Genomic DNA, 23607 nt, shown 5'->3' with positions numbered 1-23607 from the left:
TATCATTATCGATAGTCACTAAATCAGGCAAGCACTGAGTCTCTAAGTTAAGATACGTATTCATACACAAAAAAAATACGACAAGCTAACTCAGAAATACGTTAAAAGGGAACCCCCACAGGCACTGCGTAAATACCAAAAAGAAGTAATATAAGGCCACCTATAAAAGCTCCTCTCTTGCGTTTCAATACGTTATCCGGTCCTCTCTTATTTAGCCCTACTTCCTTGCAAACGTAACCACCTCGCCCATCCGCCATAGCTCCCCTCTCTCTATCTCACAATCCCCAATCCACCTCTCTCCCAAACCCTAATTTCCCCTCACCCCGATATTTATACCCTCCAAGCTCCCCGGATTTTCTCCCACTGTGATTTCGTCTGTAAATACAACACCTATTAGCTCGAAACCCTAATCGATTTTTTGTTGTTGTAAAACGACGGCGTTTTGGTCCTAAATTGTGAGCGTTTGGAACAGAAAACAGATGGTGGGCGGTGGAAACAGGAGAGACGAGGGGTCGCTCGTCATCAAGAACACGAACGTTTTCGCGGCGCTGGAGACTCTGAGGAAGAAGAAGAAGTCGGACAAGAAGAGCAAAGGGACATCCAAGGACCACCATTCCGGGCAGGTTAAGGCGCCGGAGCCGCAGGTCTACTGGGCGCCGGCTCCGTTGAATGCCACCAAGTGGGCGGATGTGGATGATGAGGATGACGATGACTATTATGCCACCACCGCGCCGATTCAGCCGGTTTGGGGGACGTCTGACCCTCAGCCCAGTAAGCAGAAGGCCGCCAAAGTAGAAGTGAGAACTCGATTTATTTGTTTATGGTGATTTTTGGTATCTGAATTGTGTGTTTGTTTCAGTGTTTTATCCTTGTGCTGCTGTTGGTTTGTGCATTGTTTTGATATTGGTAATGATGTTGTTTGATTGACTGATCTGATTTGGGTAAGATTTTAACCAATGTAGCTCAATTTTGTCAATGATTTTGGTTGGATGATATTTGGCCTTTACTAGTTAGAATCTACGGCTGGATGGGGAGTATAATTTGGGTAGAGTTTGTGGAATTGGTCTGAGGTGGTTGTGCGTTTGTGAAAACATTGGAAGTTATGGAGGCAACCTGCATTGAGTTCTTATATATCTGCTTGTTTATACATGACTACAGGAAAGTGAGAGTGAAGAAGATATTCTTGATGAGGGCGATGAAGATGAGGAGGAGCATGAACCAGAGGCTCCAGTTCATCCTGAGCCAGTGGTCAAGAAGCCTGCTGAGGTTCCTGCACCACCAAAGGAGGCAGAAAAGCAACTGTCTAAGAAGGAGAAGAAGAAAAAGGAACTTGCTGAACTTGAGGCTCTTCTAGCTGATTTTGGAGTTACGCAGAAGGAGACTGACAGTCAAGATGAATCACGTGGTAAGCGTCCTCTTCTTTTTCCATTGACGTATTTTACTATAGTGGTCTGCAATGTTGGTTCAGATTTTCAGAGTGCATTCTTTAATTTGTTTGCAAGGAAAATGGTTATCACTTTGTTCCACACATTGTAAAGTCACATGTATGCGTGCCCCATATGCTTGATCATTACTGTTGTTTGCCTATAAGATGTCAGATCTATCTACTTGACTTCTCTAGAATTACTAAGCCAAATCTTAGAAGAAAGCAGTATGTTTATTAACAATCATCTACTTGATTAATCTTCTCGTTTTCCATTTTGATCGCATTGAACAAGCTAGCTCATAGATCGATCTTTGAAGTTGATATCGAGTCCTGGTGGTAGTGGTGGTGCTGACCAGAGTTGGATGACGCTAAAGTTTCTAGTTGACAACATTTGATGTATTGCATTTGCAGGTGTTGCACAAGACAAGGACAGTGTTCCTAATGGACATGTGGAAAAGAATGAAAATCATCCTGCAGAGTCCAAAAGCTCCAAGAAGAAGAAAAAGAAAGATAAGGCTTCCAAGGATGCAAAAGAATCACAGGATCAACCAAACAACTCGGGGGTGACTAATGGACCAAGTGAAGTTGCAGTAACTGAACAGACAGAGGATGAAACATCAACTATCGATGTGAAAGAGCGACTAAAGAAAGTGGCAGCTGCCAAGAAGAAGAAAAGTACTAAGGAATTGGATGCGGCTGCAAAAGCTGCTGCTCAAGAGGCTGCTGCCAGGCGAGCAAAACTTGCTGCTGCCAAGAAGAAAGAGAAGAGCCACTACAACCAGCAGCCTGTGCGGTAAAAGCCCAGTTTCGTTCAACATCTTATATATGAGCATGTAATTTACCATTGTTCATATGCCCAAGTTGTGCGAAATAAAGAGTGGGTTTTTGGCTCTGTGGTTTTGTTTGAAGATGACCTTAATTGTATTGCGGTTGACTACAGGAAGTTTCACTTTGGTCTTTTTGTTTACTCAGTTGTCACTAGACGTGTGGATTTGCCAGTTTTGCGCATTGCATATTATTCCTCAGAAAGTAGTTAACTAGATATATCTCAGATCTCTCCGTATTAGCTCTTCCTCCATGTTGAACCTATTCTGCATCAATGATCACAATCATAATTATTTTTACTTCATGCCATTCTCTTTCCGATTCACTCTGGGCTCTGCTAATCCTGTTTGCCACGGCGAAATGTGAACTGTTCTGGAAACACATTCAAGCAAACAACTCTCCATTTCGTAAACTCAAACCATTTCAACACTCCACCCAGTTTTCAATCGAAATTCTGAGAGATGTTCTGTCTGATAAAAGCCAAGATACTTGCACCGAGTGAATGGATCAACGATGGTCTGACTTGTACGCTATTACTCGATAAGGTCATCTCAGACATTTCACACATTCCCCGTGGCATTACCGTAATTAAAAAAACACACACCATTCACGTCCCAGTTTGGCTCTAAGCAAATTTTTCTAATTGAAAAATTGGAGAACCCAGCTGCAGTTGAGGCAAAGCAAACTCTCTCTCTCTCTCTCTCTCTGAAGCAAAGCGACACCGAAAATCAGAAGCAGCCTCAGACCTAAAATGCTCCTCTCCTTCACTTCAGGTTCTATTTCCTCGTCTTCATTTCTCCTCGTTATTCTCTTCAATCCGAACACCCGTATTCATTTACAGAATACAGAATTCTGGAATTGAATTGGAATTTCTCAGTTAGATTCAAAACGGTGGCGTTTTGGTTCTCTCTGCTCCTGAGTGAGACTGGCGGCAAGTTCTAGGGCTTTGTGTATTATATATATGGAATGAAACTAACATTGCTAAGTAGATAGGTGGAGCTGGTGAATACTTTATTAACAATTCTAATGTTGCTGAATTGAGCTGTTTATTTTCGAGTCCAAATGATGTTATCTTTTAGTTTCTATTCATGTGATACTTGTGTTGGATTTTGTGTGGGAGTTACTGATCGAGACTACTAATTGTGATGTTAGGGTTCAAATGTGGTGCTGCTCCGTGATTTTATGAATTATTAGGGGACTGAGAGCTGATTCTTGGTCCCTGGCCGACGAATCGTGATTGGATGTCGGTGCTTAGGGGGAGATAATGAGTGGAAAACTCCATTGTTCATTTCTCGGGGTTCCGATTCACAGCTCTTTTAGTAATAGGAACCACGGGAATTTTGTTCATTGGGACAGAAGGAATGTGGGGAGAAGGGTTGCTAGGAGGTGCGTGAGTGAGAAGCAAAATTATTGGATTACTCAAGCGAACCGAGTGTCACATTTTTGGGGGAGGAATGTGGAGTTGTTGAAAAAAACCTTAGAGCTGAAGAATGGGAAGGTACAATGTGTTAAAGAGTCTTTTGTTCAAAACAAGTCTCTGGTGAGGTCACTATCTCCCCTGTGGGAGGAGGGGTTACTTCTATTTAGGTGCTCTGTATATGTGGTCGTGATATCTGGGGTATGCTTGTTGGTATGGTATGGGCAGACGAGAGCCAAGGGTTTTGTTGAAGCCAGGGTTTTGCCTTCTGTTTGCTCAGTACTCAGTGAGTATATTCAGCGCGAAGTTGTGTTTGGTAAAGTTCGAAGGATATCACCTCTCAGCATCACATTGGAGACCTGTTCAGTTGGCCCTCATAATGAAGAATTTTCTTGTGGTGAGGTCCCTTCTATGAAACTTCGTGTTCGTCCTTTTGCAAGTCTGAGGAGGGGAAGGGTTGTGATTGATGCAGTTTTATCTCATCCAACTGTCTTGATTGCACAGAAGAAGGATTTTACATGGTTAGGGATACCCTCATCTGATGGTGGTCTGCAGAGGCACTTATCAACAGAGGAAGGGATTGATTATCGTACAAAAACCCGGAGGCTCGCTAGAGAGGAAGCAGCTGGTCACTGGGAAAAAGAAAGGGATGAAGCGGCTAGGAAAGCTGCGGAGACTGGTTACATTATTTCAGACAAGGGCTCCACTCCATCGAAAGGTGACGATTCAAAGGAAGGTAATAGCCATTCACGGGAGCTAACAACCTCTGAATCGTTTTTATGCATGGATGAAAAGATACACTGGAGGGATCACTGCATGGACACAGGTGTCGATTATGATATCAAGCATGCAGACTTGGAGAAATCATTGGGTGTAAAAATACCAGGTTCAGGGCTTAAATTTTGGTCCAGAGTGATAAAGGGGCCTAAAAAGCACAAATTCAAAAGGGATGGCTATGGGAATGACATCTCTGCATCTGGTATAACTGCAAAGAGAAGAATTCTTGGGGATAGTGCAGTGAGGGCACTTGCATATTTTCAGGGTTTGGTGCATGAGAAGTCTGCTGAACCTTCACAGTCATCTGGAAGTCATGACGTAGTGAATGTTGACACCTATTTGATGAAGAATGAGGTTGATAATAATGCCAACACTTCTATCGCAGATAATAGTCGAGAAGCTTTCAGAAATGAAAATCAGGACGGCAAAGGTTCTAGAAATTTAGCTGACCAGGCCCTTAAAAATAAACAGAATGCGAAAAGTCATTTAAGCAGTTTTGATCTCATAGATGATCCATTTGATCGGTTAGATGAGAAATCCAGTAATTCATCCACTGAAAATGTTTCAGAATCAAATATCAGTTGTACTGTAAGAGACGTGGGTTTAGGAAATGATGTTAAAAGTTTTCATTCTGAGGATGGTGAATCAGAAACGCGAGTAGGCGAAACAGTGCAGAATTCAACTTCCACAGTACCTTCTTTTGCAACATATGATCATGTTCCCATCTGGCCCTTAAATCCGAAATTAGGATTTCCCTCATTTTCGAGAGATGCTGGAGTTCCATTAACACATCTTCTCTCTGGTTTCATTCAAAAGCTCACATCCAGCGTGCGCCCCAGAGTTGAAGATATTGTTGCAGAACTTGTTGACGAGGTCAATATCGTGCAGCCTGAAGGCATTGAGAAGATTCTTCCAATTACACTGGATTCTGTACAATTCAAAGGAGGAACACTCATGCTACTTGCATATGGTGACAGGGAACCTCGGTAGAGCCTTTATTTACTCTTGATAATTACACTACTATTGATGAATCTTATCATGAGTACGATATTTTTTTTTCGGTCCTCATTTTTATTCAAAAACTACTGCTGTTAGATTTTGTATAAATAAGTGACTGTACTGACCAGGATGACTCATTTTAAAGATGCTCCCTACTGGGAAAGTCTTTTTGTATAATGAAAATCTATCCACTCATGCAAGAAAAATTTTATACATAAGAATCAAGGCTTTGCTTTAATTTGAGCATCTATGATTTTCATGTTATTTCTACAGAGAGATGGAGAATGTCAATGGACATGTGAAGTTTCAAAATCACTATGGTCGCGTGCATGTACAAGTCAATGGAAACTGTAAGATGTGGCGGTCTGACATCATGTCTGAAGATGGTGGCTGGTTGTCTACAGATGTATTTGTTGACATTGTTGAACAGAAGTGGCACGCCAACCTAAAAGTCGCCAACCTCTTTGTTCTGGTAAGCTAGAGACTAAATAGTGATAAGATACATTCTTGAGACTGTCAAGACCTTTCTTCTATCTGAAGAGTGATACAGTGTTTTGTTTTGTGGTTGCCTTATTTCGTTTCAGCTTTTTGAACGGATTTTAGACATTCCAATAATGTGGTCTAAAGGAAGAGCTACTGGTGAGGTGCTTCTCTAACTTCTGATTATAATATATAATAATACTAGTTTATTTATTATTTATTTATTTCATTTTTATGCCCAATTTAAGGGAGTACATTGCATTGATTCTCAGGCTGATAGAATAATCTGTGTAATTTCACACAACTTATACGAAGGAGGAGGAGAATCTACATTAGTTTCATCAGATTGTGGTCTTATTTGTTTAATTTGAGATATTTATTCACTTCCACTTTTTCAGGTTCACTTGTGCATGTCTAGTGGAGAATCATTTCCCAATCTTCATGGACAGCTTGATGTGACAGGGTTGGCTTTTCAAACAATTGATGCTCCATCATCATTTTCTGTACGTTGCTTTCAAATTTTCTTGCATTCTTATGAATATTTGCTGCTTGTTGAGGTGATATTTTATCTCCTGCCAATTACAATTGTTAGTAAATAGCACATACATGTAGATTATTTGCTTTAGAAAATATATGACATATTTATGCTCACGTACACACATTCACACACACATATATGTATACATATATAGATATATTTTTACATATATGTTACAATTCCTGATGTGGTCTCTGATGGTCTATGTTAATTACTAAAGAGTGTAGAAAGACAAATTCAGTTTTGATACATAAGAATCTGCACATAGAATACAATTTAATTCATGGAATGTGCTTGAGACACACAAATGGGATGTGCAATTAGACAGTCATAGTAAGCAAAAACATGGAAAATTTATGATTTTTTGTTATGCATGGGGTTATACAGTCATAATCACGGTGTGTGCTTGAATTCTAGAGAGTGACCTTAATTTTGTATGTCACATCTCTTTTATGCAGGACATCTCTGCAAGTTTATGTTTCCGTGGCCAGCGAATATTCTTACACAATGCAAGTGGCTGGTTTGGTGATGTTCCCTTGGAAGCTTCTGGAGATTTTGGTATTAATCCTGATGAAGGAGAGTTTCATCTGATGTGTCAGGTTTGTTATTGGAGATATTTCGGAAAATGCACTATTCTTAAATGTCTTGCTAGAAAAGAAAAGAAAATGAGTACCTAAATATAGTTCAGCTATATAGAAGTATATAAATTACTATATTATGTTTAGTCACGGACACTACTCAAGGCCATCAGGTTGCATTTTTAAGTTGAAAGTTAAAACATATATCATTCCTGGATGGTTTCAAATATATTATTGTATCTTAAGTTACAATAAGAGTTCATGTTGCCTTCGTTTTGAGTGTGAGTCATTTCTAGGACAACTGGGCAGCTCATTTGAGCTTGGACTAGCAAGTAGCACCTTAAATGTACTTATTTGAGTTCCCTTTTGTTTTCATGAATTCTACCGCATAGGCATCAAGTAATCTTTGTCTAATTCCAGGTTTCTAGCGTGGAAGCAAATGCATTGATGAAAACTTTCAAGATGAAGCCTCTTATGTTTCCGGTATGTGTCTGTTGCATATTGTGTTAACGCGGCATCTGTTGGTTTTGCACTATTTCATAAATGGTAGTAGGCTGAAAATTACATGTTAGCTCTTCTTCTCCGTGAATCCCTCCAAGCGTAGACAGCTGAACTCAGTACTGCTCTCTTCTAAAGGGTAGTGTTTAATCACATACACGAGTACAGCTGTTTGGCATGGTATGTCACTAGCAGTTTGCTGTTGGAAAGCATGGTTGCTTACAATTTTGTTACTTATATTAATTCATTTTATGTTTGAGTGTCTGTTTCATGTGATGGATTTGGGCTATAGTATAATTATTAAATAATTATAGGTAAATGAAATATAAATTTTTTAAAAGTCTGCAGAGTATCAGATGTTGACCGTCCTATGTATAACCTTCAGCTCTGACACTTTTTTTTTAGTTTGAAAAAGTCTGATGTTAAAATCTTGAAGTGCTAATGTTTCTGACTTTCTGTCAAACCTCACCCTTCCCCACCCCTGATGGGGCTCGAACACATGACCTCCCATTTGAGAGATCATTGTCTTACTTAAAGTGCTAGTGCTCAATACCGTAGGTTTCAAAAATCTCTCTCCCCCCCCCCCTTCTCTCTCTCTCTCTCTCTCAATTGGATAAAACAAGCATTTTTATTTAGCATAGTTGTTGTGTCAGTAAGTCTGTGCATTCCCTTTTTTCCCCCCTCAATTCCACACAATAAAAGATGATTTAGCAAATTAATCAATCTATCTGAATCTTTCCTTTGTAGCTGGCTGGCTCAGTGACTGCAGTCTTTAACTGTCAAGGTCCATTGCATGCTCCTATATTTGTGGGAAGTGGAATGGTATCTAGAAGGATGTCTCAATCAGTTTCTGATTATCCTCCATCTGCTGCAACAGAAGCAGTTTTTAAAAGTAAGGAAGCTGGGGCTGTGGCAGCATTTGATCGCGTACCATTTTCATGTGTGTCGGCCAATTTCACTTTTAACACTGATAGCTGTGTAAGTTTATAAAAATTTTCAAAGTTGAGTCTTGATTTTCCTCATGCAACTGTATCTATATTCTTGTAAAAGCTTATTCTGTACTTCTGGATAGGTTGCTGACTTGTACGGAATTAGAGCTAGTCTTGTCGATGGCGGTGAAATTCGAGGGGCAGGGAATGCTTGGATTTGCCCTGAGGTATGTATTCTCTGTTAACCAAGATTTTTTGTTACATATCGTCATTCTGTTGGTAGAGAAGTGTGATTATTGACACATGAACATTTAGTTTGATCTGGGTTGTCAACATCTTGCATGGGTAAAAAACTGTCATGTTTTTGTTTCAGTCAGTTTCCGATTGAGGCTTTTAGATAATTTATCTGTTGGATTCTCATTCTTTGTGATGATGTGCACCTGTGCGGCACACTAGACCAATTATTTATTATTTAATTGTTAATTGAACCGTATGATGCTACACAGGGTGAGGTCGATGATACATCAATGGATGTGAATTTCTCCGGAAGTATGTGCTTTGATAAAATTGTGCATCGATATATTCCTGGGTATCTTCAACTGATGCCACTGAAATTAGGGGATTTAAATGGAGAAACAAAACTTTCTGGATCCCTACTAAGACCGTAAGTTTTCTGGGTTTGCCTCTTATCTGTTGCACAAAACTTATTCATGTTGTTGCCCTCTGCATTTTTTTATGGGATTTTATCATATAAGAATACAGCTGCTGTTGATGATATTTTACTTTTGATGTTAGAAGTTCTTCGGGTTTACATGTTTTTTTTTTCTGATGTAGGAGGTTTGACATTAAATGGACTGCTCCAAAAGCCGAAGGGTCCTTAAGCGATGCCCGAGGAGATATCATAATAGCACATGATTCCATTACTGTTAGTTCCTCATCTACTGCCTTTGATTTATCCTCAAAAATTCAAACCTCTTACAACGATAAAGATTTGCTAAAGAAAAGAGATGCTGAGACAAAGAGTGCCATGCCATTTGTTGTTGAGGGAATCAACTTGGATTTACGTATGCGTAGTTTTGAGTTTTTCAGTTTGGTATCTTCTTATCCCTTTGATTCTCCGAAACCCATGCATTTGAAAGCAACAGGGAAGATCAAGTTTCAGGGAAAGGTTTTAAAGCCCTTTAGTGCGTCTAATGGAGAAGAATCAGGTCCCGAGAGAGATAAGCAGCAGATGAATATGACTAATGAAGGAAAGACTGATACTGGAAAGACAGATAGTCTTGTAGGAGAGGTTTCGATTTCTGGTCTCAAATTGAACCAGTTGATGCTGGCCCCTCAGTTGGCTGGATCATTGAGCATTTCAACTGAGGGTATCAAGGTAATGCAAGAATGTATACATGTTTCTCCTCAACTCTTTCTTGGAACTTAGCATATAGATGATATGTGCATGTGTGTGTGCGTGCCATCCACTGAGAACAACGTGTGGTGTAGTTAGTGAAACATTTTGTTTGATGTGATGGGAGATGGTCAGATAATATAGGAAGAGTTAGTGCTGGCGAAGTATATATATGACTAATTGTTTTTTATTCTGTTTCTTATAGTTCCTTCTAATAAATTAAATCTTTCTGTTAGTGCAGTTAGATGCCAGAGGTAGGCCAGATGAAAGTCTTGTAGTGGAGTTTGTTGGGCCGCTGAAGCCTAACTGTGAAAGTCACACGCAAAGTGGCCAATTGTTATCTGTCTTCCTTCAAAAGGGTCAACTAAAAGCGAACATTTGCTTCCAACCCTTTCATTCTGCTAACTTGGAGGTACCTATATCTTAGCAAACTTATGATCTTCCTATAAACCCATCTCTCGTGGTCACTTTTAGTGATAGAAAATCAAGTACATAACTCTTTTCTTGGTCTTTGTGTTTGTAACTAGATACGTCAATTACCACTCGATGAGCTGGAATTGGCTTCGCTCCGTGGAACAATACAAAAGGTTAGCCAGCAGCCTCTTGTGTTTATTTATTTTTTCTTATTCCCCATTCTCACCCTTCCAATTCCTGTCTGGCGGGCATTGGGTTACTGTAGTTTCGGTGTCAAGAATCTACAATAACCAAATGGAATAAAGATGTTTTTTTTTCTTATTATATCATTAGTGAAATTTTTCTTTTTTCTTTTTTCTTTTTGTCATACGATGTTTTCCACCTGGAAGTACTAGTAATGGCTGTTCACCGTTGGTAGTATGTATTATATCATTAGTGAAATTTTGTTTTAACTATTAAGTAATAATTTAGTTGAGTTTATAGAAGTAGGTTGATCTGTGTTGGTTTTTTTTAAAAATAAATTTATTGTCAGTTGCTTTATTGTATGAAAAGGTAAAGCTGGTTCTTTGCTTTCAGGCAGAAATTCAGCTTAATCTGCAGAAACGAAGAGGTCATGGGCTGCTATCTGTGCTTCGGCCTAAGTTTAGCGGTGTACTTGGTGAAGCTCTTGATGTTGCTGCTAGATGGAGTGGGGATGTTGTAAGTATCTTATTCAAAGGGTGTTTGTACTTACTCTTTGTCCTTGTGGATTTATTGCTTTGGTACTTCATTCAAAGCATTGTTCTGTTTACATCTTTTATATTAAAAACTTGAATGTTGATAATAAAGGAAGGTCGTCCATGTGAAATGAATTCGTCCTCAAAAGTGAAAATTGCATTTTGAAGGAAAACAAATGTTTTGTTTTAGTTCTCTTTTGCTTGTTTATCACTTCTTAAGGTATCTAGGATAATGCCTTCAAGCTTTGTTCAGGTTTTGGTTGGTTGCTCTTATTTCTTCAACCACAAACGTCAAGCTTTGTTGGAAAATTGCTGTTAAGATGACATTATTGGATTTATCTGAAGTTTAATGAGATGCACTATGTATAGCTCTGTCATACTCTTTGGAATGAATTGATAGCAATACCTTGAAAACAAGAACAATATGTCTTCATTGTTTTGGGGGTTTTCCGTTGTAATACTACTGATCTTTTGTATTATCTGATATTGGTACTTCTGGATGACCATTATTCAGATCACTGTTGAGAAAACCGTCTTGGAGCAAAGCAATAGTCGTTATGAGCTTCAGGGTGAATATGTATTGCCTGGCAGTCGAGATCGCAACCCTGCTGGCAAGGAAAAGGGAGGTTTATTGAAAAGAGCAATGGCTGGGAATCTGGGTAGTGTAATATCTTCTATGGGAAGGTGGAGAATGAGACTTGAAGTTCCTAGAGCTGAAGTTGCTGAGATGCTTCCCCTTGCCAGACTTGTTTCTCGAAGTACAGATCCTGCTGTTCACTCGAGATCAAAGGTTGTATCTTAATGCATTTAGTCTTGGCCAAAATAACAATTTTGTTAAACTAGCACCCGCACCCAAGTGTGTTAGGCTTGCTGTGATTATGGATCCATGTCAATCGCATCCTTGTAAACTTATTCTGTCTATAAATTTATTTATCATTGTCTTTCTCTCTTTCCTATTCAGACTTGGTAACTTCCGCTTTTTGTTAGAAATTTGAGATTTCATTGGTCATCCTTTTCAGTTTTCCTAATCATAGAATTGGACCTGCTATCATGAGTTCTAATTTTTGGATTGTACAATTTGACGAAAAAACACTCCTAATTTTCTGTGATCTTTTATGCAGGATCTCTTTGTTCAAAGCTTGCAGTCAGTTGGATTATACACAGAAAGTCTCAAAGAACTGCTTGAGGTACTTTTTCGATTAAACATCATAGGTTCATTCTTATTAATGTGTAGCTCTGCAAATCACTTGGTGGAATATATATACAGACCTAAACATCAGGCATGGCATGCCCTAGGTTAAGGCAACCAACCCTACTACCAAAGTCATTTGTGAGGGCACCTCTTTTATTTGTGTCATTTTATATATCATGGATTCGCATGTTCGATGTTTGTTGGACCTTTTAAATACAGATCCTGTGATTCAAAGACCAGCAATGTATGTGTATGTGTGTGTGTACACACACACAAGCCGTTTCAGGTGCGGACGTCCGCACGGTGCGGATTCAGCAATTCCGGCGACCCTCAACGACGACAAGGATGGTGCCCGCTGCACTCCCCCCTCCCGACGCTCTTGTCTGTGCCAGCCGGCACCATCCGCACCGTTGTTGCGTATCCCCAGTCGCCAGAACGGGAGAATCCGCATGGTGCAGACGTCCGCACCTGATAACCATCCTATATATATAATTAATTTTTGTATTCTCTTTCAGGTCATAGGGGGACATTATACCCCATTATATGAAGTTATTCTGGAAGATGATCTTCCGGGTTTAACCGAGCTCCGAGGTAGCTGGCATGGTTCTCTTGATGCAAGTGGAGGTGGCAACGGGGACACAATGGTATGTATCTTTGATCTTTCAATTCTATAACAGTGCCACATTCAAATATCGAGCACTTCTGTTTATAGAGTCCAGGAATAAATGTCTAAATTGTCAAGATATGAATCACGGCGTTAATACCACAAAGCGATGACCACTTTCTCTTGTAGATTTGCTCCTTGATTTCTTTTTAATCTCAGTTTAAGGGAAATTGTAACTTCATCTAAGGTGATAGGATCACTCTTCCTTGTCCACTTAGGAACCTGCAAACCTATGTTACTTGGTTCTGGCATATAAGCTTTGTCCTCTGACAATTGAATTTATCATTATCTTTTCAGGCAGAATTTGATTTTCTTGGGGAAGACTGGGAGTGGGGAACCTACAAAACTCAGCGTGTTCAGGCAGTAGGTGCATACAGTAATGATGATGGTTTACGCCTAGAAAAAATCTTTATTCAGAAAGATAATGCCACAGTCCATGCAGATGGGACTTTATTAGGGCCGAAAACAAATCTTCACTTTGCTGTATTGAACTTTCCTGTTAGTCTTGTACCGACTGTAATTCAGGTCATTGAATCTTCTGCTAATGATGCTGTTCAATCTCTGCGGCAAATTTTAGCACCAATTAGAGGCACACTGCACATGGAAGGCGATCTTAGAGGGAGTCTTGCAAAACCTGGATGTGATGTGCAAGTAAGGCTCCTGGATGGTGCTGTTGGGGGGATTGATCTTGGACGAGCTGAAATTGTTGCTTCCCTCACCTCAACCAGTCGTTTTCTGTTCAATGCAAAATTTGAACCAATCATCCAAACTGGGCATGTACACATTCAGGGAAGCGTACCTGTTAATTTTGTTCAGAATAACATGTTAGAGGATGAAGATTTAGAAAAAGATAAAAGCCGGGCTACTTCCTGGGACCATGGTTGGGTGAAGGAAAGAGGCAGAGTGTCTAGCAATGATGCCATTGAAAAGAAACATCCAAGAGAAAGAAATGAAGAAGGATGGGATACGGGATTAGCTGAAAGCCTGAAAGGTTTAAATTGGAACATTTTAGATGTAGGGGAAGTCAGAATAGATGCTGATATAAAAGATGGGGGCATGATGATGTTGACTGCTTTATCTCCTTATGCTAAATGGCTTCAGGGCAATGCCGATATCATGCTTCAGGTATGTGGTTTTGTAATTTCTTAAAATGCTGGCTCACGGATCTCCTGCCCTAACTTTGTTATTTTAAGTTCAGTATATATCAATTTTCTGAGAATTACATTAAATATACAGGTCAGAGGCACAGTTGAACAACCGGTGCTGGATGGATATGCATCCTTCCACAGGGCATCTATATCATCACCTGTTCTTTGGAAACCACTCACAAACTTTGGTGGCACGGTTCACGTAAAATCAAATAGGTTATGCATCACGTCATTGGAGAGTAGAGTAAGTAGAAGGGGTAAGCTGTTTATCAAGGGAAATCTGCCCCTTAGAACAAGCGAAGCATCCCTTGGAGATAAAATTGAATTGAAATGTGAAGTTCTGGAAGTGCAAGCGAAAAATTTATTAAGGTGCTGATCCGAATTATATAATAATGTTTCTTTCAAGTTGAAGTTCATACATCGTACTGATCATAGATTAAGTTTGTTTTTGGGTTCATATTCTGATTAAAGTTTTCAACTGTTTCCAATTTGGTAATGTTGGTCTTGAATTTTTCTTACAGTTAGTGTTGTGACTTGTGAGTGTTTGGTAAAAATGAAAGAATACGAAAGGATAAAAAGAAAAACAAACAAACAAAGGAAGAAAGAAGAGATAATATATTCTTATTTTGGGGATTGTATTTTTGTCATCTAACTGAATCCATATTTATTTTCTGTATAAGTTACATTTTTTTTTGTGCTGCCCAGAGAAAACTGATATTTTACCTAAATGCAGTGCCCAGGTTGACACCCAGATGCAGATAACTGGCTCCATATTGCAACCGAACATATCTGGAAATATAAAATTGAGCCATGGTGAAGCATATTTGCCACACGATAAGGGTAGTGGGGCTGCCCCCAATAGATTGGCAACAAATGAACCGAGGCTTCCTAGTACAGGTGTTGATCGAGCAGTTGCCTCAAGATATGTTTCACGGTTTTTCAGCTCACAACCTGCTGCTTCCAGGACAAAATTCCCTCAACCTTCAGGTAGGCATGAATTTGACAGTTCCTCATTAGTTTTATGGTGAAGCTTGTGAGCTAGTTTTGATATTTTAGTACGAGATGGAATGTTTATTTGGTATATGCAATTAGTAAAAAAATTCATTGACTACAAACCTTGCTGATTTAATCTTCTACTTTCTGGACAGTAGCGATTAAACAAGCTGAACAGGGGATGGAGCAAGTGAGCATTAAACCCAATGTAGATATTCAACTTAGTGATTTGAAGCTTGTTCTAGGACCAGAGCTGAGGATAGTTTATCCTCTCATTCTAAACTTTGCTGTTCGTGGAGAGTTAGAGTTGAATGGTCCAGCGCATCCTAAATCGATACAACCTAGAGGCATCTTAACTTTTGAGAATGGTGATGTCAATCTTGTTGCTACTCAGGTGAATGACGTATATACGCACATATATTATTGTAGATGACAAGCCCCTGGTTAAAGATCAAGCTTATAATTTCTTTTCATTGTCATCTACAATTGCCTCATTTTTCTGTAACATCTCGTGAACAACCTTTCCAATTTCAGGTAAGACTCAGGCAAGAGCATCTGAATATTGCAAAGTTTGAGCCTGAACATGGATTAGATCCAATGCTAGATCTAGTTTTAGTGGGGTCTGAGTGGCAATTCAGGATTCAAAGTCGAGCCAGCAACTGGCAGGAAAAACTGGTTGTGACATCCACCCGTTCTGTGGAGCAGGATGCCCTCTCACCTACTGAGGTAATGTATTTTCAAGTTGGCAATTCAGTTTCTTCTGTAATGCATGAAATGATGAGTCCAATGTTTGATTAGTATGTAATTGGATATAAGTCATATAACTATACAAGACAGTCATAGAAAGCTGCATATATGTTGCTTGAATTAGTTGTTAAAACACAAGTCCTGTTTCTTCATTTTCATTTATTCCTATCAGTTTCACAGGCCCTAAACTCTAAATTTATGCTTAGAACGCTTATAAACTTGAATCATGAAAGACATAGTGTAGAGAATGTGAACAAAAGTAAATCAATTTCAATACCTGGAATTAAAGAAGTTAGTCAAAAAGGATTTCACTACCTGGAATTATACGAAATTTAATCTGATCATTTGTTCATTATACATAGGCTGCTAGAGTCTTTGAAAGTCAATTGGCAGAGTCCATCTTGGAAAGTGGTGGGCAACTCGCATTTCAAAAGCTTGCAACTACAACACTTGAAAAACTAATGCCCAGGATAGAAGGGAAGGGAGAGTTTGGTCAGGCAAGGTGGAGACTTGTTTATGCACCACAGATCCCTAGTCTGCTTTCTGTTGATCCTACTGTGGATCCTCTCAAATCCCTGGCCAGTAATATTTCATTTGGTACGGAAGTTGAAGTTCAACTTGGGAAACGGCTTCAGGTATTTTTCAGTAAAACTCTAACCCCTATCAATATTGTTGCAACTCCCAGTTGATTCAACTTCTTTTTTTTTTGCTATTGGTCATCGTTTAAGAATATTGTCTTTTGAGCAAGTGAGTCGAGATAATTGATTAATTAACAGTATATCTACTTTGAATTGAGTTTAGTACTGCAGTAGCTGTTTACTTTGTAATCCTTTAGTGTGTGTATAGAGAATGATGAATAGATTTTTCAGTTTTAAATGATGTGGAGCATAAACTCTCGGCAGCTATTACTTTTTACCTTTGACTTTTGTTATGATGACATGAGATTATTGTGTCCTCCAGGCCTCAATTGTTCGACAGATGAAGGACTCCGAAATGGCAATGCAATGGACACTGATCTATCAGCTTACCAGCCGCTTGCGTGTTCTTCTACAATCTGCTCCCTCAAAACGTCTCATTTTTGAATATTCTGCTACATCTCAGGATTAATCTGCTAGCAGTATATATTTAGGTGTCATTAGATCAAAACTTCGCTTGTAGCTTCTCCTTAGTGTCAGTTGTACATATAACACTATTTTTTGCTCAAAATTAAATGAGCCCCTATTGTAATTTCACCATCTTGACTTTGTACATAGTTCGATATATCATCAATGAAAGGAAATCGCCAGTTCTAAATTCCAATTAAAGTACATCAATGATTGACTTCTACTTTAAGAACGCTCATTTTATTGCATTTCATACCTCAGTTTTCTTGTTCAACTAGTCTCACTCACTCTGCTCTCTTTTGATATGTCGCATAAACCTCAGGAATGGAATGTCTATTGCATCTTCTTGCTCGACACATAACAGAATAAGAGTTAAAATTCTATTGTTAGAATAAAAATTACAAAATTTCTCAAATTCTGCACTAGTGGTGCAAGAAAATCAAGTATGCTGTCACCAAAATCTCCATGGATCCTTGTATGGAGGAACATAGTTTTCTGTGGGAGGAAGAAGGTGAAATGATTCTACAGTTTTTTTCAAGATAGGTCCCATCTGCATCACAAAAGTTTCATCATTCAAAATGCAGGCAAAGAAGATATAGAAAACAAACGAGAGAGAGAGAGAGAGAGAGAGAGAGAGAGAGAGAGAGAGAGAGAGAGTTACAATGGTCCACTGCTTGTTGAGAGTTGAAGCGTTTATACTGTACAAGTAGCCTGCAATTGAGTTTCTGTTAAGTAGCTGTAAGAGGTTTTAGGTTGAGATATCAGCTCCTGAATAAAAAGTTACAAACATTACCATCTCGTTCGGTTGTTGAAGCCACATAGTGCCGGTAACTATTTGATTCTTGAGCCTGCATGAGTCATAACAGCTATAAGAATCATGAACAAAAAGGCTGTTTAAATATATATTTGTACTGGAAACTGCTGCTATAACAAAGATATACAATTTTTGTTGGTGCTTTTCGGACAAGGTACTCAAAATTCCAGTATGGCTGACCATCAATCTGAAGAAAAAACAACGCCTCAAGATTCATATGTAACAAAAGTAGATTTTACAAGAATGGTTTCAAAGATGCAGCCTAAAGAGGGGAGCTTACTTCACTAGTATGTGCATCAAGAACTGAACTTTCAGCCATTCGCTGAGTTGAGGTAACCCGCTGCAAGAAATTATAACGGTATTGAAATCAGAATCCATATATCTGAAAACCTCAGTCCAGCGATGAGATCACTTTTGACATAGTTTTAGACTTTTAGTCCTAGTTAAACTTCAAACGGAAAAGTCTCATACAATGATCACATTTGTTACTAGTACAGTGGACAATAATTTATTTCTATGTATTCAAGAAATGATGTCCACTAAGAAAGGAGCTAAGATGGAACAGTACCAATGCAGACTTGTCAGCCAAAACAGAATCAGCAACCTCTTTGGCAGTCCATGTACTCTTGTCTGGTGACTTTATAATCTTCAAATTTGGGGGGCCTATCTGGAAGCAAAACTAGATTACAACCCTTCGATAATACCAAAGGGGATTGCATAAACTAAAAGTGATTCTATCAGAAGTTACCGTAATGGAAATTATGAGATTATCAATAATGTCAACACGCTCAGAGACAATGCGCAGTCGTGCATCAGCTGTATAACATTAAAAACACAGTTCAGTTAGTATAATAAATGGTTAAAGACTCCTTCATTCAACTTGTAAAGCTGACTTACGAGATAATGGGGCAGCAGATGAATATCGTTCCGGCTTTCTTGATTCCACCCTTAAATTAGATGAAAAGAGTCAGGTCCCTACACTATATGAGAGCAGTAATGACAAAGAAATCAACTAGTTTGCTTGTGAGCAATATTGGAGTTCTTTTTGAAGAGCTAAAAAAGAATCACAGATTCAAAATGCCTAGAGCACAAAATACAAACCAGCATCAAGTCGATCATATCCATAATACTGCCTGCAGCACAGCCATGCATACAGTTTAATTATTGAGTTATTTGTCTTTTTGTTTCTTACCATTTGAAGATGGCATTCTTAGATTGCAACTCCACTGGGTAGAGATACGAATAACAATTTATCTCATCAGAAAAGGAAGCCATTTTCACATCTTCTGCAAGGGACCCTGCAATGGCGGTTCACTTGACAATTGTTAATTTAAATCAGCAACCTTTAGCTAAACCGTAGATGTGTTCTTTATAAACATGCATAGTACTTGCATAAACATAGTTCCAGAAACATAATAGTAACCAAGAACAATAAATGATGAATCTTTTCAATTTCAATGTGAGTTAGATCCCTCTAGGCCTCTAAAGAGGAAAGTATCTTACACTGACCAAAGCATGAACTAAGAAAAGTTACCTGAAGATGGCAAAATTGCTAAGAGTGGAGAGGAAAGGCCAAACAGCAATATATGTCTTCTGCAAAACCCAGTTTGCAAATTGGGATTTGAGCTTGGTTCAAGTATCTGCTCTATTCTGCATTTGCTCTGGTGCACTACAGTTCTGTTCTGCTCTCTAAAACACAGCACTAACAAATTAGGAAGATAAAGGCAGAAACAGAAAGAAAATTACATCCATATATGAACCTCCTCAAGTGCACAAAAAGAGAGTGAAGAGTACCTGAAGAGGAGGTTTGGAGGAGCAAGAAAGTGATTGGATGTGAAGAGAGAAAGAGAGGGAGAGAGAATAACCATTATTGATTTTGCTCTCTTCCTTCTTCTTTCTCTTTAGCTTTCCTCTTCTTAACTTCCTTCTCTCTGTTAGCTCATCCACACAGTGGTCCCGTTACCCAATCAGCTGTTAAAACTCAAAACAAAACAGTTTTATTTCTTAACAGTTTTAACAGTTGCATCATATGTGAGTTTCTTTTATTTTGTAATATAACTGACATTTCATACGAAGAAGCTCCAGACATTACACTTCTCTCATCATCCAGAACTAGCTTTGGCATGAAACCGTAGAGGTGTAATCTCACTATTTGTACTTTAGAGTAAAATCCACTCCCACGCGTCTGAGCCTCAATCTTCGTAATCGTGGCCGTGGCAATTTTCCCCTTGCCTTGTGTGGAGATAATTCGATCTGCCAAAATTTTCCTTCTCTCTCATGGGTTGAGTTTTTTTGTTTGTTCAATTATTATCTAATCCATTCGACCTTAATAAAAGAATAAGTAGATATTGATAAACCATAGGTAATTTTTGGATTTTAAAATAATTAACTATTTTAATTTCCTTCTAGATTTATTAATAGAAGATGTGTCGATCTTTTATTTTCGACTAAATTCTATATTAAGATATCGAACACTTTACGCTACGAAAAACATAATTTCGGACACATTAGAACTCTGGACCGCTCGAAAAATGAAATGATGTAGCAGGTGGTGTAAAAGAAAAAGACTTTACCAGACCGTAACATTAATTTTACCACTCCATTACTTGTTACGCTCAAAGTTTAAAATATCGGTATCGACAGATATATCGTTTTTTTAAGAAAGATATCATATATATCGGAGAAAAAATATTGTTCATATTCCAAATTTATTTATTAATAAATTACATATAAATATATATAATTTTTATTTATTTATTATTAAATTACAAAAAAATTAAAAGTAACATTTTTTAAATATTGTTTTAAAATATTAAAGATATATCGTTAATATCAAAAATATTTTATGTGATCGGAGAAATATCGCATATACGAAAAAATAATAATAATTACTTCTAAAATATATCTTCTTTTAAATAAATAACGAGAAATATCGGAAATATTTAAAAAATTGATAACACCCTTTAAAACAAGGAAAAATCTATCTTACGCGGCTATATGGTATACGCCGGCACATCCAACAGCACACCACCACCACCATCACTGCGTACAGAAAATGACAACCCCTGTCAACCGTTCAGCACCTACTGTATGGTGTACAGCGATGTACCCCAGACGAACTCTTAAAACAGTGGCATATTACTTATCAACATTGACCTGATTTCCAAATTGAGGGGTTATATTATAAATAAATTTATGATTACATAATTGGCACTCTTCTCCCTCGCACACTAATATAGAAGAATCCCCCAAAAATCCCTCTCTCCACAGCATCCCTAGGGTTTCCATTTCTCTCCGTTCGCATCTCACGATCTTCTTTCGCGCCGTCGGTGAGCTCCTTTCGTTTCGTTTCAGCGTTTTGATATTAATCTTTGATCGTGCTTTTTTGTTTTCGAAATTTGCGATGATCGCTTATGATTCGCTCTCCTTTTTCTGTGAATTTCGAGATTTCTTGTTTCGCCTTGCAAATTCTGGATGAATATGTGTGGTTTTGTAGCTCTAGGTGAAGAAATTGAGGTTTTATTGGTGTCTGAATCTTGATCTGGATGTTATATTTGCTTCCGTTTGAGATTCGTTTTCTTGAAGAAGATGGATTTGAATTCGGTGTTTGATGGTGATCTGGTGTTTGTATGTGTTTGATCTTCTTATGTGTGTGAGGTAAAAAAAGAAGAAGCAGTGACTAGCTTTTAAACCTTTGGAGATTAGGGGAATTTATATTTTACTGACTTTAGTACTTCTTTAAAGATTAATTTTATGTGTATTACTCGTATCGTGGCGTTTGAGAGATCAAGGATGTGTTATGGTCATTGAGCTGTGTCTGTTACACCTGCACCTTCTAGCTTAGTGTTAGAGTAACTTCAAAGTGAAGTAAGAAGCAACAGTGGATTATTTGTTCTTAAAACGTCGCATTTGGCAATGTATTTTTTTGTATTTTTCCGTGAATAATATTATTGGTCGTTAGTTTTCTGATAGCTGGTTTACCTTTCTTTCTTGGTAGCGGTGAGGTTTTATGAACTAAGGCCATGAAGCCAGGAGTGTCTTCGTTGAATCCTTATGCGGCAGCATACATTCCCCTCTCCAAAAGGGAGGTGGATGACAGAGCTTATGCGACATCAAAAGAATCTAACCGCAACAATGATGCAGTCTGGTTTGGGGGACCTCAGAATATGACTCAGAACCAAAACTATAGCAAAGCTTATCTTGGATCTAATTCACCTGGTACTGCAGCAGTTCTCAGTCCAAAGGCATTTGCTGTAAACCACTACCCTGCCCATGGTTCTTATGGTTCATCGTCACACAATGTGAATGAAGTGACAGAAAATGAGGAGTTTGATATGAATTTGGATTATCTTCAGATGCAATTTCCTGGTATATCTGAACAGTCTCTTGCTGATGTTTACTTGGCGAACAAAGGAGACCTGGAAGCTACCATTGACATGTTGAACCAACTTGAGGTATCTTTCACATTTCATTGGGGATTTTGTAAATATCATTAATCTTCGTCCACCAATTGTCCATCTGCTGTGTTGTGTCACTAATGCGTAACTGCTGCTTGCAATTTGGAAACGTGGTATCATTTAGGTATCCCTGTTTATTTACCGCAATTCATGCTTTAGTATCATGTGACGTCATAAATAAAAGGTTAAAAGTGGAGTCTATTTGAAGCATAAACTGTTTAGTTGGTTTGTGCTTCAAACCACTTGTGTCAAATTCCTCAAGAAATTTCCTTTGTCATTTTTCTAATGCAAGTTCATTTGGCTCTTAGTAATAGTACTAGTCATGTCCATTTGGTTGGGGTTTTTCTTTTTTTCTGTACAATTGAATCTTTAGCTATAGTAATAGTTATGTCCACATATGCCACATATCTTTAATATAATGGAAAGTATATTTTAGCTATAACTGTTTGATTGCTTATAATTTACTTATTTGACTAAGCTTTTCCACAGTCAAGTGGTGAATCTTCTTGTTTGATGAATATGGAGGTGTAGTGCTTGTATGCCTTCGCCATATACTGTCTTGATAAATTAACTTATTAACCTACTAGTGGGAGATGGTATTTGACTGGCTGGAATGCATAACTGAGAACTCTTTGTTCTTATTGTCAATAACATGAGCTCAATTATGAAGTCTTATCATTTCAATCAATGTGGATTTTTCACGTTCTACATATTTTTCTTGAAGAATACCTTAATATTTACATGTCTCAGTTGTTATAACAATGACTTTAATTCTTATTACAGTTCTACACAGTCGAGTCTTCTGAAGGTCTTCCAGACACTTTGGACATCGGAGATGTTTCTGAATCTGGGTTGTTGCCAAATGCTGCATGGAAACTGAAGAATGTAGCAGGCGAAGCCAGTGGTTCACCCAAATCTTAGCTCCTATCCTGCCTGTTTGACTTTGTGGAAACAAAAGACGTCGAAGAATTTTTCTTTTGACATGTTTGGTTATGGGTAAAAAGTATATAAAAATAGAGGGATATCTTCTCTTGGGGCATCATGCATACATAGTTATGACAATGGTTGTATAGCTCTAGATGTTTGTTCACAATCTTTCTCATTTCCTAGACCCCTTTGTGTTTCTTTGGGCGAGAAGCTCATTGTGCAGTTGTCCATGCAGCTTGCGGATTTCTTTTTGAAATGAAAGTGATATGTCAATCAACTGTGAAGTAAATTGTGCAAAGGTATCATTTGCTAATGCCTCCCTTCCCTTTCCTTCCTCGCTGCTGGTTCGTATAATCTTATTGTTGACACCCAAAGTTTCCTTCATCTCTGCGTGAGAGATGTAACCAACCACCGATTGCAGAACATTTCTATATAAACAAACTGTACACGGCAAGAAAGATATGAACAGAAGTCTCTATTGTACGTGAAGCCCTTACTCTAAATCGGTTCAGCTTGGGCTTAAGTTAGACGTCCGTTGGACAGTTAAACATGTCCGGGAGCTTCGGTAA

The 23607-nt window shown here is 38.4% G+C and overlaps 4 protein-coding genes across 5 annotated transcripts; 3 read left to right on the top strand and 1 right to left on the bottom strand.

Annotated features, from left to right (window-relative positions):
* The first annotated feature begins 226 nt into the window (after nt 1-226).
* Nucleotides 227-2498, top strand: LOC126783290 (uncharacterized). Its single transcript, XM_050508734.1, has 3 exons — nt 227-797; nt 1159-1405; nt 1838-2498. Exons 1-3 carry the CDS (start codon nt 480-482, stop codon nt 2221-2223), a joined length of 951 nt encoding a protein of 316 aa, XP_050364691.1. The 5' UTR covers nt 227-479; the 3' UTR covers nt 2224-2498.
* Nucleotides 2499-2944: 446 nt separating this feature from the next.
* On the top strand, nt 2945-17032 carry LOC126805561 (protein TIC236, chloroplastic). Of its 2 annotated transcripts, none has more exons than XM_050532358.1 (24): nt 2945-3024; nt 3404-5431; nt 5718-5916; nt 6029-6088; nt 6323-6427; nt 6921-7061; nt 7461-7523; nt 8286-8516; nt 8611-8694; nt 8974-9131; nt 9302-9845; nt 10105-10275; nt 10391-10450; nt 10854-10976; nt 11508-11783; nt 12115-12180; nt 12701-12829; nt 13147-13974; nt 14086-14366; nt 14731-14984; nt 15149-15384; nt 15525-15716; nt 16100-16372; nt 16698-17032. In XM_050532358.1, the coding sequence occupies exons 2-24, from the start codon at nt 3516-3518 to the stop codon at nt 16842-16844; spliced, it is 6537 nt and encodes a 2178-aa protein (XP_050388315.1). In that variant the 5' UTR covers nt 2945-3024; nt 3404-3515; the 3' UTR covers nt 16845-17032. The 2 variants fall into 2 exon arrangements, with proteins under 2 accessions (XP_050388315.1, XP_050388314.1); XM_050532357.1 differs by having other exon boundaries at nt 15146-15384.
* Nucleotides 17033-17158: 126 nt separating this feature from the next.
* On the bottom strand, nt 17159-19593 carry LOC126805563 (psbP domain-containing protein 5, chloroplastic). Its single transcript, XM_050532359.1, has 11 exons — nt 19449-19593; nt 19189-19343; nt 18847-18952; nt 18552-18601; nt 18403-18470; nt 18223-18321; nt 17935-17994; nt 17782-17841; nt 17634-17688; nt 17502-17551; nt 17159-17390 (listed from the first exon to the last, which is right to left on the bottom strand). The coding sequence occupies exons 1-11, from the start codon at nt 19520-19522 to the stop codon at nt 17292-17294; spliced, it is 876 nt and encodes a 291-aa protein (XP_050388316.1). The 5' UTR covers nt 19523-19593; the 3' UTR covers nt 17159-17291.
* Nucleotides 19594-20840: 1247 nt separating this feature from the next.
* LOC126783149 (polyadenylate-binding protein-interacting protein 5-like) lies at nt 20841-23351 on the top strand. The gene is made up of 3 exons (XM_050508560.1): nt 20841-20983; nt 21652-22108; nt 22895-23351. Exons 2-3 carry the CDS (start codon nt 21677-21679, stop codon nt 23030-23032), a joined length of 570 nt encoding a protein of 189 aa, XP_050364517.1. The 5' UTR covers nt 20841-20983; nt 21652-21676; the 3' UTR covers nt 23033-23351.
* The last annotated feature ends 256 nt before the right edge of the window (nt 23352-23607 follow it).

The sequence above is a fragment of the Argentina anserina genome, chromosome 2, assembly GCF_933775445.1.
Source record: "Argentina anserina chromosome 2, drPotAnse1.1, whole genome shotgun sequence".
In the NCBI taxonomy this organism is placed as follows: domain Eukaryota; kingdom Viridiplantae; phylum Streptophyta; class Magnoliopsida; order Rosales; family Rosaceae; genus Argentina; species Argentina anserina.
Note: the sequence above shows the minus strand (reverse complement) of the source record. Positions and strands in the feature narration are given on the sequence as shown.

What these genes read in the sequence shown, in the direction of transcription:
- LOC126783290 (XM_050508734.1), top strand. Translation starts at nt 480, where the DNA reads ATGGTGGGCGGTGGAAACAGGAGAGACGAGGGGTCGCTCGTCATCAAG. An exon ending in AGAAGGCCGCCAAAGTAGAA is followed by an intron (nt 798 to 1,158) that starts GTGAGAACTCGA and finishes ACATGACTACAG; the next exon opens with GAAAGTGAGAGTGAAGAAGA. An exon ending in CAGTCAAGATGAATCACGTG is followed by an intron (nt 1,406 to 1,837) that starts GTAAGCGTCCTC and finishes TTGCATTTGCAG; the next exon opens with GTGTTGCACAAGACAAGGAC.
- LOC126805561 (XM_050532357.1), top strand. Translation starts at nt 3,516, where the DNA reads ATGAGTGGAAAACTCCATTGTTCATTTCTCGGGGTTCCGATTCACAGC. An exon ending in AGTTTCATCTGATGTGTCAG is followed by an intron (nt 7,062 to 7,460) that starts GTTTGTTATTGG and finishes GTCTAATTCCAG; the next exon opens with GTTTCTAGCGTGGAAGCAAA. An exon ending in GTCTCAAAGAACTGCTTGAG is followed by an intron (nt 12,181 to 12,700) that starts GTACTTTTTCGA and finishes ATTCTCTTTCAG; the next exon opens with GTCATAGGGGGACATTATAC.
- LOC126805563 (XM_050532359.1), bottom strand. Translation starts at nt 19,522, where the DNA reads ATGGTTATTCTCTCTCCCTCTCTTTCTCTCTTCACATCCAATCACTTT. An exon ending in AGCAATTTTGCCATCTTCAG is followed by an intron (nt 18,953 to 19,188) that starts GTAACTTTTCTT and finishes CCGCCATTGCAG; the next exon opens with GGTCCCTTGCAGAAGATGTG. An exon ending in TTCAACAACCGAACGAGATG is followed by an intron (nt 17,552 to 17,633) that starts GTAATGTTTGTA and finishes ACTCAATTGCAG; the next exon opens with GCTACTTGTACAGTATAAAC.
- LOC126783149 (XM_050508560.1), top strand. Translation starts at nt 21,677, where the DNA reads ATGAAGCCAGGAGTGTCTTCGTTGAATCCTTATGCGGCAGCATACATT. An exon ending in ACATGTTGAACCAACTTGAG is followed by an intron (nt 22,109 to 22,894) that starts GTATCTTTCACA and finishes TTCTTATTACAG; the next exon opens with TTCTACACAGTCGAGTCTTC.